The sequence below is a fragment of the Mobula hypostoma genome, chromosome 26 (genome assembly GCF_963921235.1).
Source record: "Mobula hypostoma chromosome 26, sMobHyp1.1, whole genome shotgun sequence".
NCBI lineage: Eukaryota > Metazoa > Chordata > Chondrichthyes > Myliobatiformes > Myliobatidae > Mobula > Mobula hypostoma.
Window position 1 is genome coordinate 37,183,263 of NC_086122.1, and position 16,718 is coordinate 37,199,980.

The 16,718-nt window shown below is 44.4% G+C and overlaps 1 protein-coding gene across 2 annotated transcripts in view; it reads left to right on the forward strand.

The window, feature by feature from the left end:
- Positions 1-8,752, forward strand: part of LOC134338268 (platelet-activating factor acetylhydrolase 2, cytoplasmic-like) — a 56,069-nt gene extending 47,317 nt beyond the window's left edge. For both annotated transcript variants that reach the window (XM_063033988.1, XM_063033989.1), the window contains 3 exons: positions 36-206; positions 5,417-5,565; positions 8,467-8,752. In XM_063033988.1, coding sequence (XP_062890058.1) covers positions 36-206; positions 5,417-5,565; positions 8,467-8,549 — 403 coding nt within the window. In that variant the 3' untranslated portion in view covers positions 8,550-8,752. The remainder of the gene's footprint in view (positions 1-35; positions 207-5,416; positions 5,566-8,466) is intronic.
- The last annotated feature ends 7,966 nt before the right edge of the window (positions 8,753-16,718 follow it).

Sequence of the window (16,718 nt, forward strand, 5' to 3'; positions counted from 1 at the left end):
AAGGCCTCGCTCCTCATTGTCTTCCTTCCCTGCAGGTGTGCTGTGGCTCTGGATACCTGGATGCTGCCACTAGCAGAGGACATTTATTCCGAGGTCATCGGTCCTATATTTTGCATTAACTCTGATAAGTTCCAGACAAAGGAGAGCCTTGCAAAGCAGGAGAGGCTGAAATCCAAAAACATTGACCTCAAGATTATCACCATCGTGTAAGTAAAACCAGCCTGAATTCCATAAGACAGAAAGAGCCCAGTACAGATTCGGTGTTGCTGCTTGGTGTCAGGGAATGGAAGTACAGTGGATCCAGTTAATTGGAACACATCAGGACCAGTGCATTTTGGCCCAAGTAAGTGGCTGCCCTGATTAGCTGAAGCTTCATGGAAATAGTTAAAGTATGAAAGACAACAACTGTTTAGCTGAGTAACAATTTATGTATTAAATGAAATACAGAACAAATTAGAAAACTGCCGATATTACTATAGTAATTTTACTATAAAGCTGTTAGTACCTAATAGTCTTTGACAGAGGACTTCCTCCAGTATCTATTGCCATGTATGCTGCCAATTGACTCGGTGAACAATCACACAGACACCTAGTACCTTCAAAATAAAAACAAAATTATCTAATCACTGCTTTTTGAACCAGCATCTGTCAGCCCAAGTGGACAACTCAAACACACACAAATGATCGTATTTTAAAAACTGTTCACTTTAAGCACGATGTAGTGTCCAACAGCCACACAAGTAGCTGGCTGTTTCAGGCATCTCCAAGCCTGAATTCTTGAAACCCCAGTCAGCAAAACAGTTCTGAATTGATTTGCTGCTTGCTTCTCACCAACTATCAGTGACAAAAATCACTGCTTTTTGAACACAAACACACAAGTGATGCTATATTTTAAAACTTTGCTCTAAGTTTTGTGTGGTGACTAATGGTTATATGACTCAAGCTAGTTAGAAACTGTTCAACACTTTCCTGCCCCAATTAAGCAGCATAGTGTCCCAAATAAATAAAGGGAATCCCGTCTATTTCCTCGATTGGTTTTTGTTCTTTAAGAATTATCCCAAATGAGCAAATGCCCCGAGTTACCAATGGCCCAATGACCCACTGGATTTGTAACAACAAAAATTTGAGAACAATAAAGGAGAAACTTCTCCAAATGTGTTGGAGATACGGTTATATTTCTTTAGATTTTCTTTGAGATCCTGCATGGTAACGGGGCCCTTCTGGCTCAATGCGCCCAATTACACCCATGTGACCAATGACCCTGCTAGCCCACATGTCTTTGGAAGCTGGAGAACCCAGAGGAAACACACACAGTCACAGGGAAAATGTACAAACTCCTTGCAGACAGTGGTAGAATTGAACCTGCTTTGCTGGTGCTGTTGGAGTGTTACTCTAACCACTATGCTACCATGCCAGCAAATTATGTAGGAGTGATTATTTTTAATAGCCGTAGTATCAAAAAGTAGCCAATGATGCAAGTGGCTTAGAATGGAAGATAGAAGAAACTGGGGTCTATGGTTTTGGGGCATGGGTGGAACGTGAAAACCTCGATACAGTAAGTATTTCCAAGACCATCTGGCAGAACTGGTCTTCACCCTCAACAATTTTTTTTCTTTCGGCCCCTCTTACTTTCTCCGGACTCTGGGTAGCTGTGGGCCCCCAGCTACACCTGCCTCTTTGTCGGTTATATAGAACAGCCCGTGTTCCAAACCTTCCCTGGTAGTGCTCCCAACTCTTCCTCACCGCTTCATGCACCCATGCTGAGCTTGGCAATTTCATCAACTTTGCCTCCAACTTCCACCCTGCCTGTAAATTCACTTGGTCCTTTTCTCATGTGTCTCCATCTCTGGAGGTGAACTGTCGACCAACATCTTTTATAAACGGACCGATTCCCACAGTTATCTTGACTGTAACCCTTCCCACCCACCTTGTGCAAAAATGCTATTCCCTTTTCTTGGTTCCTTTGTCTCTGCCACATCTGTTCCCAGGGCGCAGCGTTCCATTCCAGGACATCAGATGTGTCTTTCTTTAAAGAACAGTGTTAACTTCCTCACTTGCATCTCCATTTCCCAGACAACTGTGCTCACCCTATCTTTCTTTTGCCTTAAAAGTGGTAGAGTTCCTCTGTCCTTGCCTACCAACCCATGAGCCTTCATATCCAACACATTCTCGGCAAGTTATGCTATCTCAATGGGATCCTACCACCAACATATCTTTCCTCCCCCACCCCCACTTTCCACAGGGTTTGCTCCCTCTGGCTGCATGTTGAGATGTGCCGGGAGGGAGGTATGAATGGACATGGAAATCAAAGTGCTACACCTCCCCTTTCACCTTCTCTACCCCCCCCCCACCTCCATTCAGGGTGCAAACTGCTCTCCCGGGTGAGGCGACACTTCACCTGCAAACCTGCTGAAGTCTTCTATCATATCCGGTGTTCTCCTCTACATTGAGACCTATCGTAAATTTGGGGACCACTTTGTCCAGCACCTCTGCTCCACCTGCCAAAAGCTGAACTTCCCCTTGGCCAATCAGTTTAATTCCAATTCCCATTCCTGTTCCAACATGTTGATCCATGACTTCCTGTGCCAAAATGAGGCCACCCTCGTGGTGGAGGAACAACACCTTGTATTCCATCTTGCCAATCCTCATGGAGGTATCAGAAGTGGAGAGAGTGAACACTTAAGTTACTGGGTGTCAAGATCTGAGGATCTAACCTGGTCCCAAAATATCGATGCCTCTATAAAGAAAAGAAGATGGTGGATATATTTCATTAGGAGGTTGAGAAGATTGAGTGTCTTGGGTGACAAGGCAAACTTCTACAGATGTAGCATGGAGAGCATTCTGACTGGCTGCGTCACTGTCTGGTATGGAGGGGGCTACTGCATAAGATCAAAGGAAACTACGGAAGGTAACAAAATTAGTCAGCTCCGTAGTATCCAAGACAGTGCCTCCAGGAGCTGGGCGTCAGAATGGCAGCGTCCATCATTAAGGACCTCGCCACCCAGGTCATGCTCTCTTCTCTTTGGTACCTATGTCAAGTTTTAACTTAACTTCTGCAGATGCTAGAAATCCAAAACAACGCACACGCACACACACACACAATGCTAGAAAAACTCAGCAGGTCAGGCAGCACCTGTGGAAATGAATAAACAGTCATTTCAGGCCAAGGCCCTTTGTCCTCAGTCCTGAAGTCAAAGTCATAGTCATAGTCATACTTTATTGATCCCGGGGGAAATTGGTTTTCATTACAGTTGCACCATAATAATAAATAGTAATAGAACCATAAATAGTTAAATAGTAATATGTAATTTATGCCAGTAGATTATGAAATAAGTCCAGGACCAGCCTATTAGCTCAGGGAGTCTGACCCTCCAAGGGAGGAGTTGTAAAGTATGATGGCCACAGGCAGGAATGACTTCCTATGACGCTCTGTGTTGCATCTCGGTGGAATGAGTCTCTGGCTGAATGTACTCCTGTGCCCACCCAGTACATTATGCAGTGGATGGGAGACATTGTCCAATATGGCATGCAACTTAGACAGCATCCTCTTTTCAGACACCACCGTGAGAGAGTCCAGTTCCATCCCCACAACATCACTGGCCTTACAGATGAGTTTGTTGATTCTGTTGGTGTCTGCTGCCCCAGCACACAACAGCAAACATGATAGCACTGGCCACCACAGACTCGTAGAACATCCTTGGCATCGTCCGGCAGACATTAAAGGACCTCAGTCTCCTCAGGAAATAGAGACGGCTCTGACCCTTCTTGTAGACAGCCTCAGTGTTCTTTGACCAGTCCAGTTTATTGTCAATTCGTATCCCCGGGTACTTGTAATCCTCCACCATGTCCACACTGACCCCCTGGATGGAAACGGGTCACCGGTACCTTGGCTCTCCTCAGGTCCACCACCAGCTCCTTAGTCTTTTTCACATTAAGCTGCAGATAATTCTGCTCACACCATGTGACAAAGTTTCCTACTGTAGCCCTGAAGGGTTTTGGCCCAAAATTTCGACTGTTTCGACCTGACCTGCTAAGATTAAAGTTTGTTATCACATGTACTGTACATTAGAGCATGCAGTTGAATGTATTGTTTGCATTAACAGCCAACACACCCAAGGGTGCGATGAGGGGAAGCTCAAGTGTTGCCAGACGTTCTGGTGCAAATGTAGCAAGCTGATAATGCTCAGCTTAACAATACAGGACACAACAAAATGAGCAACAGTAGTAAAACGAGCCCTGCTCATCCCTCTTTCCCCCACCAATTTGCGGTCGTCCAACCCCAAGGTAAGCTGTCGTCTTTAACCTTCAGGTCCGAGGCACTTCAAGAGCTCATGAAGGGTCTTGATGCCTCATGAGTCCAGACCTGTTAAAGGGTCTCAGCTTCTTTTTCCTCTAAACTGCACAGGTGCACGGCCACACAGTAACTGAAATGCTCCTGTGCACATAGCCTTTGTTGCCGTGGGTTTAGAATTGGATGCTGGTAAAAAATGTTTGAAACATTAAAGATTTTCTTTGTAATGTATTTCATTATACTTTTTGATTTTCTTTATTAATTGAAGACAGATGTTTCCATTTTCATTCTGAAGATATTCGTAGTATGCATATTACAAAAAAAGACTTTAAAATCCCATGCAGTTTTCAGGCTATGCTTTTTTTTAAAAAAAAATAAGATTGGTCCATTGCTTTTAAAATAAGTGGTTATTAATTTTTTTAAAAAGGGGAAACATTGGCTCACTATCGGCTGTTTATCCTCCACGAATGCTGCCTGACCTGCTGAGTTCCTCCAACATTTTGTGTGTATCATGGACTAAGAAGAGTTGCTCTGTCTTCTACATTCCTCCTAAATGCTTCAAACACTAGCTGTGACTGTATTGTGAATAAATATGGTGTTAATTTAATGATCCTATAAAGAACAGTGAAATGAATGGCCATCTCCACATTACCAGATTTCAATTGAAATGGTTTAGTGCTTGCAGGAGGGCTGTTAGCAATGTTTTGCTTTTGCCATTTGTCAAGCAGAGGCTAGATCACTGGACATCTTGTCGGGACCAGAGACGAGGGTCAGGCCAGTTCTGCTCCCTGCTCCCTGCTCCCTGCTCCATGATACTTACTTGGCTCTGTGTTGAACTGGGGCTGTGATCTGCTCCAGACTTCATATCTATGGACTCTCTTGTTCCGATTGCTATTTGTTTGCTTTTGTTGTTTGCATGATTTGTTTTTCTCTCTCTCTGCACATTGGATGTTTGACTGTCTTTTATTTTTATATGGGTCCTTTTAGGGTTTCTTTATTTTGTGGCTGCCTGTTAGGAGATGAATCTCAGGGCTGTACAATGTATACATTCATTGATAATGCACTTTGAACTTCCTGTACATGAAGACTACTATTTGCAGTAATTGTTCTGGTTATTGCTTTCAGGGATTCAGTTCATCAGAGCCAAACAGACTTCACTTTGCTGACCGGAGACTTGCTCAGCAGGGCATTTGAGACGAGGGGAAGAATCGATCCTCTAAAGGGTCTTGAAATCACCAACAGGGCTGCGATGGCCTTTCTGCAAAGACACCTGGGTAGGTTCTAAAGGACCATCATACAAAATGTTATATACAGCCCAGCAAGCCTGTGCTTGGTTCTTCAAAGAACTGTTCAGTTAAATCCCCTCTGCTCTTTTCATGTACCCTGACTATTTTATTCTCTTGAGTTACTGAATTGGCTTCTATCACCTTTTTCAGGCAGTGCATGTCAGAATATAATAACTCTTGACTGATAACAAGCTAATTTTTTTTTAAATTTACAATCCTTCCCTTCTCCTGCCTTCGCTGGTTTTCCAATTGCCTTTTTATTTCCTCGTTTCGGAGTACGGGCTTCCCTAATAAAGCCTTCATTCATCATACATCCTTAATTGTCCTCTGGGAAATGGATCTCTGTTTTTTTTTAAAGAGATCCATTATGGAACTGAGCCATACCATCTAGTGACCTACAGATGTTTAACCCCTAGCCCAGTGGCTCGAACCCTGTGGGTCATGGACTCATCAGTAGGGGTACATGGCATTAAAAAAAAATCTAGCCTTATCATGGGACAATTTACAATGATTAATTAACCTGCTAACTGGTACACTTTAGGACCAGAGGAAAGCCACGTCCACATGGGACGAATGTACAAACTTGGAGGACTCCGGAATTGACCCGGAACTCAGCCCCAAGTTGTAATTGTGTCACACTAACTGCCACACTACCGTGTAGCCATCTTCAAGAGCCACCTACAGACTCTCTGGTGAAGGTGTCTGGGAAACATTGGCTTGAGTCCATGACGCAGGCTGGGCGAAGAGGATGGGTTGGTGATTGTAATTCCACAATGGGGTTCTTCTGTTTTTCGTGGATGTCTGTGAAGACAAGAATTTAAGGTTGTCTACTGTATACATTCTCTGATATTAAGCAGAACCGTTTGAACCATGTGCGACTTAGAAGGAGATTTGTGGCTAGTGGGATTCCCAAGCACCTGCTGCTCTTTCCCTTTTGTTTTGTGGTATCAGAGGTTGTGGGTTTAGAAGGTTCAGTAATCGAAGTAAATGTGTGCAGTACATTTTATTCACGGTATGGACTGCAACCACAGTGTAGCATTGCAGGGATGTCTTCTCTCCTGTAGTTACTAACCTTCAAACAGAATAAACAATTATTGCTAATATCTAGACCAGGGCCCCTCCACCTATAGGTTCTGGTACATGAAATGACACAAAGTGGTGAGCATAGCCCAGCCAATCATGGACAAATCACTCCCCGCCACTGAGAATGTCTATAAGGCACGCGGTCACAGGAAAACAGCATCCATCATCAAGGACCCCCGCTATCTAGGCCATGCTCTTCTCACTGCTGCCAGCGGGAAGGAGGTATATCCACACCATCAGGTTTGGGACCAGTTACCACCCTTCAACCTCGGTGAGCCGGTGTGGATAACTTCACTCACCTCAACACTCAACTGATTCCACAACCAATAGACTTGACAACAAGTACTATCTACTCTTTTTATTGTATTTGCTCAATTTGTCTTCTGCGCAGTTGGTTGGTTGTCAGTCCTGGTGTACAGTTTTTTTATTGATTCTATTGTATTTCTTCAAATGCCTGCAAGGAAATGAATCTGGGTAATGTATGATGTACTAGCTCAAAGTACATTTATTATCAAAGTGTGTGTATCTTATACAACCACAAAACAAAGAAACCCAAAAGAACCCATGGGGGGTGGGGTGGAAATGCATCCTACACCCAGTGTGCAGAGAGAGAATAACAAATCGTGCAAGCAAGCAGCATTCAGACCAAAAGTGAGTCCGTATACACAAAGCTGGGAGCAGGCCACAGCCTTGGCCTCAGTTCATCACACAGCAGAGCATAATGTCGCGGAGCCCGCGGTCACGAAGCCAGGAGCTGCTGGAGTAGGCCCACGGCCCTCCGCTTCAGTGCAGTGAAAAGCAGAGCAAACTCTGATAATAAACTTACCTTCAACTTTGAGGGCAGCAGATTACCTGGAAAAACATCACCACCTAGTCCCTTCCCAGTCGTGAACTATGGAGTCAATGCAGCAATGCAGTCAATCCTTGAAGTTACTTCTCATAGCACAGTGGGAGAAGATGATGGAATTCTGAGGATGGGCAAGACATCACATCCCGGACTTGTCAGCAGTGCTGTGTTCTGTGTGATGCAGGAGACCGCAGATGCTGGAATCTGGAACAACTACCAATCTGCTGCAGGAGCTCAAATTGGGTTGAGCAGTGTCAGAGAAAAGGAATTGTTAATGTTGTGCATATGATTTTTCTGAAATAAAGTACTCAGTTCATTAGTTTTCTCAAAGCAAAGGCAGAAGCGTCACCTGAGGATGTGATTTAGTGATACAGAGTGGTACGGGCCCTTCTGGCCCTTCGAGCCACACCCCAGCAAACCTGCATAACCCTAGCCTAATCACAAGATAACTGGCAATGAGCAATTAACCTACCCAGTATGTCCATGGACTGTGGCTGAGATCCAGAGCGCCTGGAGAAAACCCACACGTTCCACAAGGAGGACGTACAGAGACTCTGCAGAACGACGACGCTGCAATTGAACTCTGGAACGCTCTGAGCTGCAGTGGTGTCGAGCTCGCCACTACTTCAAACTGGAAACTGGGACAAAAAGTTTTCAGCCTAATGCAGGGTTTCAACCCGAAACGTCAACATCTTTTTCTCTCAGAGATGTTGCTTGACCTGTTGAGTTTCCTCAGCAGACAGCACGTTCTGTAGGTTGTCCTGCCTCAGCCTGCTGTTGAGTGAGATCTAGAGGTTGGTGCTGGAAGTGGATGTCAGGGTGAGCACTGACTGTGAGGGGTGCAGTTCACCACGTACTGAGGAGATTCGATGGGTGAGGGGGTGTCTGTGTCCATGTCTGTCCGGCCAGAGTGTGAGAGAACCAGTTAAATTAATTTTTTTTTCTGACTCAATTTTTAGATCTACAAAAGGATTTTGATAAATGGAACGCCCTTGTTGAAGGAAATGATACACACTTGGTTTCTGAGCCTCGCCATTCGTAAAAACCTGCTGCTGATTGACGGAGTCCCACCAGTTCTTTAATGTGAATGAGAATGCTTCAGAAGTTTTCTCTGCAAGACTGAAAGAATACCTTGTATGAAGGATCTTAAAATAATTGACTGCAGAAGTTGCACTAATACGATGTCAAGTACGGGCAAGCCAATAAATCTGACCCTACCAACAGGCTCCTCTTGTACTGCCTCCTTAACCTGTAGCCATGGAGTTGAATTAGAATTGAGCTTTACTGCACATCTGCTCTATCAATCTCACTACATAGCCTTAACCTTGTTTGAACTTGCAAAACTCTCAACCTTCTAAGTGGAGAAATTTTGTGGAAAATCCTTTCAAATTTTGTAAGTGCAACGATTTGTCTCCATACTGCCTGCTACATGTTAGCATGAAGTGTGTGCTTAACAATATTGTTTAAAAATGGACACTGATGGTTTAGTTGTGTCATCACCTCCAAGGCTTCTCTCAGTCCTAATTGATATAATGCTCTATGTCAGCAAGGTTTCCACTGGCATGCAGTTCATTTACTGGTCTATTCAATGTCGACATCTCCACTCCAGAACCAAAGTTGTTCCATGTAGAATAGTACAGCAGAGGAAAAGGACCCGCAAAGCGTGATGTCTGCTCCGAGCAGTGTGCCAGATTAATCTAATCTCCTCCACCCGCACGTGATGCGTATCCCTCCATCGTCATCGTATGATATGGGCAATCGTGGTCTTCCCATGACCATGATTATTCCTGGCAAACTTTTCTACAGAAATGGTTTGCCATTGCCTTCCGCGCAGCGTCTACAAGACGGGTGACCCCAGCCCTTGTCAATACTCTTCAGAGATTGTCTGCCTGGTGTCAGTTGTCACATAACCAGGTCTTGTGTTGTGCAGCAGCAGCTCATATGACCATCCACCACCTATTCCCATGACTTCATATGACCCTGATCAAAGGGCTAAGCAGCTGCTACCTCTTGCCCAAGAGTGACTTAGAGGCTACAGGAGGGAAGGAGGACCTTGCACCTCCTTTGGTGGAGACGTATCTCTACCCCACCACTCATTCCCTCCATTCCCTGCATATCCATGTATCAGGCCAAAAGCCTCTTGAATCCCACTGTTTCATCTGTTTTCATTGGGAACCCATTCCAGAGTTTGCGGGGGAAGGGAAATCTTTCCACCTCTCGCCTTAAGACTATGTCTTCTAGTATTTGACATTTCTATTCTTGGGGAAACTAATCTGGCTGTTTACTCATTAGATTCTATAAACTTCTAGCAAGTCTCCAGTTGGCCTCTAACATGCCAGAGAAAATCTCAGCTGTTGAAGCAAAGTTTGCAGAGGGTTGAAGACTGCGCTCTAAGTCATTATTGGCTCAAACACGGCTATATGAAAGATGGGACTTAAAGGTCTGCAACAAGCCCCTGCTCAACAATACCACCGGCCAGCCAAAGGGTCAATAACAAGAGCACAGAAAGCCTGTGCTACTTCCCATATCCTGAGCACCATTTCTCATCAGAGGCAGGCATCCATTATGAAATTCACTGCTTTCTTCAGTGTGTCTATAGCTTATGGCATTGAGGAAAAGAGTGAAGAGCAAGAGGTTCCTGTGCAAAGTTCATGGTCCATTGCACAACGGTGATCTCAGCCCACCTGGATGTTCAAAAGTAGACATCTCAAAGGAATTCATGGTGGCATAACAGTCAGCATGATGCTATTACAGCTCAGGGAGATAGAGTTCAATTTCAGTGTCCTCTGGGAGTCTCTCTGCATCCTCCCAGTGGAATGTATGGGTTTTCTCTGGGTGCTTCAGTTTCCTCCCTCAGTCCAAAGACTTGCTGGGTAGGCTAGTTATTGTAAATTGTCCAGTGATTAGGTTAGTGTTTGATCAGGGTTATGTAAAGCCATGGGAGCAGCTGGTGCATATCATAAGTCTTGGTTATGCAACCACTGAGCCAGGCAGAAAATCTCTGAAGGACATTGATAATGGTTGGGGTCACTTGTAAAAGCACTGCCCAGAAGAAGATGATGGCAAACCACTTCTGTAGAAAAGTTTGCCAAGAATAATCATGGTCATAGAAAGACCATGATTGCCAATGTCATACTGCACGGCGTGTAATGATGATGAGTCAATGAAATGCCAAAAGGCTGGTGCACAAGATGGGTCCAGGGTACTGAGGGGATGGGGGTTAACGTGGATTCAAGATTGGTCATCTGAGACTCTGATGATATAACGATAGTAGAGGAAAATGGTGCTGCTGATGGTGGAGTAAACTCAAAGGACTAGATGACCTAACGCAGATCCTATTTCTTGTGCCCCAATGCAGCGGGAATTGGGATCTTTGACAACATTAACTGGAACAGGATTATGAAGTTGAGGAGGAACTGCTTTTCCCAGAGCGTGGTGAATTTGTGGAATTCTTGCCTAATGAAGTAGTGGAGGCTACCTCAGTAATGTATTTAAGACAAGGCTGGATAGATTTTTGCATAGAAGGAGAATTTAGGGTTATGGGAGAAAAGGCAGGTAGGTGGAGATGAGTCCATGGCCAGATCATCCATGATCTTATTGAATGGCTGAGCAGGTTCGAAAAGCCAAATAGCCTACTCTGGCTCCTATTTCTTATGAAGCCTGCTGTCATAATTGTAAATCATTCCTACAAATATAAATTCAACACTAGCATTTGAGAATCTACATTTTTATGCTTCTGAACTTAAACAATAAGAGTTTTCAAGGATTTGATCTTAGCTTTGATCTGTTTGCTTGTTTTGTCTTAGTGCCTGTGAGAAAAGGAGAAAGGGATTTGACACCTGACTCCTGCTTGGAGCTGATTGGCTTCTTTCATTGACCCTACAATTTACTGACATCTTCTGAGGGTGTTAAACTTGAAAGTCAATCTGGTACGCAGAATTGGTGTCACTTAAAAGTAAGGACTCATTCAATTGTACATCTTCAGGATGTCCCAGTGGCACAACTTACAGGGAAGGCCTTTTCGAAGTTGCTCAAAGTTCAAAGTAAATTTTATTATCAAAGTACTTGCGTGTCACCATATACAACCCTGAGAAACTTTTTTTCCTGTAAGCATACTCAGCAAATCTAGTTCAGCAAGTTGAGCACACAAGTCAGGCAAGTGTAGTTGTTGACACAGTTTAGCTGTAAGTTCCCACAACAGAGATGATGACAAGATAATCTGGTTTGGTGATGTTGACATTTAAGTTGCATTATTTTTCTGGAATAGTGTGGCCTTTTCCTTCTTCCACCCCCATAGACTGCCTGAGAGGTTCCTGCCCGAAAAGATGTTATTGTGTTTACTGTTTTCACAGCAGATATAGGGTTATAAAGTCATACATGTAGCACAGAAAAAGGCCCTTCAGCTAAGATCTATGCTAAGATTCTCATCTAAGCAGGTCCCATTTGCCCACATTTGGTCCATATCGCTCTAAGCCAGGGGTTCCCAACCTGGGGTCCGTCAATCCCTTGGTTAATAGTATTGGTCCATTGCATAAAAAGTTTGGGAACTCCCCCCAAGCTCTAAACCTTTCCTGTCCATGTACCTGTCCGGGTGCCTTTCACTTAATGTGGCTGCTCCTTCCGCATACTGACCACCTTTCATGGGGAAACATTTGTCTGTCAAATTCCTATTAAATCTCTCCTCTCTGTCTTTACCCTCCAGTTCTTAGTTCCCCACTTTGGTAAAAAGCCTGTGCTTAATCACCCTATCTGTGCCCCACATAGGTTTTTCCACCTCTATAAAATCACCCCTGAATTTCCTACACTTCAATCAATACGGTTCCATCCTGCTCAAATCGCCCCCTAATTCAATCCCGTGATTCCCGATAACATCCTTGCAAAATTCCTCTGGACTTTTTCCAGCTTACTGGTATCTTGCAGCAAGGTGAGCAAAGCTGAGCATAGTGCACCACTCCCCAGTGTATTAACATTCACGCTGTGAGTCCTACCCAGATATAGATGACCAATAGCCACTGACCCCTGAGGAACACCACCAGTCACGGGCTCCGGTCTACCATCACCCTCTGCATCCTACCATCAAGGCAATTGGTTAGCTTTCTCTGGATCCTAAGCTGATCTGACTTTCCCATAGAAGCTTAACATGAGGAACCAAAGGCCTTCCGAAAGGCTATACATATTGTTATCAAAGTCCTTACTTAAATCCACACAGACTAGATCTACCACTCTGCACTCAATGACATTTTTGTTCTATCTTGAAATAAACTATCAAATCCATGAGATGTGATCTCCTCAGCACAAAGCCATGCTGACTTAGACCTAAACAAACGCTAAACACAAGATTCTGCAGACACTGGAAATTCAGAATAACACACACAATGCTGGAGAAACTCAGCAAGACAGGCAGCATCCGTGGAAATGAATAAACAGTCAACATTTCAGGCCAAGACCCTTCTTCAGGACTGGAAAAGAAGGGGGAAGATGCCAGGAAGGCATCATCTTGGTCTTCCCCTTTCCTTTCCAGTCCTGGTGAATGGTCTCGAACTGAAACATTGATTGTTTGTTCCTTTCCACGGATGCTGCCTGGCCTAATCAAATCCTGCCTTCCAAATGCATGTGTGCCTAATCTCCTAGAAACCCCTCCAGAGTAGCGCCGTGCTTGGCGTGATGCTATTACAGCTCAGCATTCTGGAGATTGGATTTGAATTCTGATGCCATTCTGCAAGGAGTCTCTGCAGGACCTTCCCATGGAATGTCTGGGTTTTCCTCCCACAATCCAAAGACGTATCGGATATGTTAATTGCTCATTGTAAGCTGTCCCGTGGTTAAGTTAGGGTTAAATGGGTCTATTGGGGGTTGCCATGGTAGCACGGCTCGAAGGGCCTACTCCATACTGTATCGCTAAACAAACAAATTTGGCTACCACAGATATTAGGTTGTCCTATTAGTTCTTCGTGGCTTTTGAATTGTATTCAATGAAATGATGAGGTAGGGTTTCAATTTTCTCATTCTGACTTTCTGGACATTTCTGGCCTGGCTGGTATTTATTATCTATTATCAGTAACCAATGAGAAAGTGCTGATTGACCACTCGTTTAATAACTAGGTAACCAGATGCTTCACAGAGGTAGAATGAAACACCTACATTGTGTCAGGTCTTTTGCGTGGAACGTACTGCTTTTGTCGCTGTCATTTATCTGGGATTACATTGCACAGACCTCGAGGTTTGTCATGTTATTTTTACTGCCTGTTACACTGCTGGTGCTTGGGTCTTCTGTCTCTGGTGTTATTCAGGGCTTCCTTCATCGTGTCAGTAGCTTCCTCCCAGTTTTCACTACTGTCAGTTATGCAAGTCCCAGGTGGAGACTCAGGAATACCATCGCACTCAGATGTAGAAGGATTCTTCTTTGCTGTTTCTGTAACAGTTTTGTTTTACCAGTCAGGGTTGTTAGCCCTGAGCTGAACCCGCAAACCTGGAGGACTGGCGGGCCACTCCTAGGCTGGCCTGGGTGACCCTACCAAGAACCAAAACATAAAGCCCTGAATCCAGCCAGTATAACTCTCTGGGTCATGGAAGCACACAGGCCTGCTTAGCATGATAGCGTTGTGGCCCTTTTGGAAGAGATTTGGCATTTAAAAGGAGATTACTGCTATTAGGACATTTGACAGAGCATCTTCAAAACTCAGACGTGGGAGTCTTCAGAACCTCTCAGTATTTAAGTGATAAGATGATGATTAGCTTTGTTTGTACATCAAAACAGACAGGCAAATTCGTCATTTGCATCAACAACCAACACAGTCTGAGGATGGGCTGGGGCTGGCTTGCAAGTTTTGCCTCACTTCTAGCGCAATCCTTGTAGCCCAAATCCACAACTTACTAAGCCTAGCCCATACGCCTTTGGAATGAGGGAGGAAACCCGCGCGGTCATGGGGAGAATGTACAAGCTCGTTGCAGACAGTGGTGGGAAATGCTCACAACTCCTGCAGTGGAGACCTCAGTGGTCACACCAGTGGGAGGCAGGTATTCCATGGAGGTCGGGGGTGGGCATTGTGGGCAGGGTCCTCGCTTCAGCAGCTGTACAAATGGGATTTCCTGGAGGGGACTGTGCCCTTAAGAGTTGATGACTTAGGAATAACGAGCCGAAAGAGTGTCTGCAATTGCACAAAATGCAGGGAAAGTGCATTGCGCAGGCTCACTCTAACATCTGATGCTGGTTGCAAAACACCATAACGAATTTTTAAATGCACTTGCACAACCTCCTAATTTTTTTTAAGAGAGGAATAAAATTTATGGACATTATGCTGAACACGGTAACTAATAGCAGACCAAAACAGGATGAAATTTCTAGGCATGCCTTGCATAAGAGCAAACGCAAAGATCATAAGGAGTTGGTGTCTGAAATAACGGGCAAGTTATTAAAAATTGGTGCGCACCAGGAACCCAGTCAAAGCTGATCTGCTTGGGTCTGAATTTGGTACATTTTTTACATTCCTGGTTGATGAGATTACCAGTAAAAATACATTTTCATAAGAGAATGGTGGCTACAGGAAGACTTCATTAAGTAATGGACTAGGTGCTGATTACAGATAATATGATTGTCCCACAGATCTAACAGTAAATCCAGTTTTCTGTTACAACAATGAGTACAGGCTTATAACATAATGAAACTCCTGAACCTTGGATGACATTGCTGCTGTATTCCATGTCCGTACATTTAGGCTTTGTCTGTGGTTCCCTGTTACCCCTTTAGACCATCCACATCTTGATTTACCAGTTACTAGCCCTCAGTGTTCTTTCCCCTATGACACCGAATCTCGGCTCATCCTGATGAAGCAAGATGCAACCCACTCAAGATCAGATGTCAGCAAGCAAATGCCTGACAGCATGCGGGGAGAGAATTCATTGGGTGAGCCTGTAGACGGTGAAGATGAGCGTTGAATGTGTACGGACGGCATCATTTCAAGTGGTGGTGCTGAAGGATTGTGGACAGAGAGGATGTGATTTTGTGTGCACCTGCGTGTTTGTGTGGGTGTGTGTGTGCACACGTGCGTGAAAGTGCATCCTTGACATTTCTACAAATGAGAAAGTGAGAGGTGGGTCAAAGGGCTGTAGGAGTGAGGGGAAGTTGTCAAGGGAACTGCGGGGTGGAAAAGAGAGACCAATTCTGGTAATGGTCCTGCTGCACGGGGGAATATCAGACTGGGATTCAATAATTGCTGTGCTGTGAAGCTCAATGTCGGGTCTGCTGGCTGATGCAAGGCCAGCCGTGGCACAGAAAGCAGAGAGATCAAGAGCATCACGTGAGGAGATGCACCTCAGTTATCACCACTGAATTTTGGAGACCAAAGTGGCACAGATTATATGAACATTTATCACCTACCAGTTTATGGAAGCTTGTGTATAAATTGCCTATTAATCCCCCTCCACTACACCAACACTGCACATCAAATACTGGTCTGGCTTCAGTCCTTCCTTGCAGGCCTCAGCAGAGAGAGGGGTAATTGGTCTAAGATTCAGGTTACTGTCCGGTGCTGAGTTATTGCTGCTGGCAATGCTTCCTACTGTAGCTCAGAGTAGACGGGAAGCTAACACCATTCGTGGCTGAATAGCCTGCAGATGTTTAACGTCTGGGTTCACAGCTGGAGAGTGTATCTTTCAGCTGAATTACTACCACAGTTAATGAAAAATGTTTTTTTGAAATCATCTCCAGTATTGATTGTTACTGCATAATATTAAAGTATATTAAACCCCTTGCCCAGAGCAGATAATTAACAGTGATTCCACACGGCATGTCCTCACTGCATTTTTCATTTATGCCTTGATATGAAAACTCTAGAACTATTAATACGAAAGTACCTTCTCCAGCTGTCGGCGGCCTAATTAACTTAAAGTTCCCAAAGGATTAAAAAGTGCAGTGCGTAACAGTTCCCTGGATTAATCCTAACGTTCTGTGATGGCTGTGTCATAAACAAGGGTGTAATATGTCTCATCTCTGATTCCTAATGTGTCTGCCCATTGTCGAGCTGCCATCTGTGACTAATTCTCCCTGGAATATTGCCCAGTTGTTGACTTTATGCCAGACATAGAGGCGGGCCTTCACAGGGGAAAGAGGGAGCTGTGTGCAGACACTAGCTAGAGCATTCTCAAGAAATAGAAAGGCAGACAAGCATGTATGGCATGTCTCCAGAGAAAAAGACACACAAAAAAAGAAGAC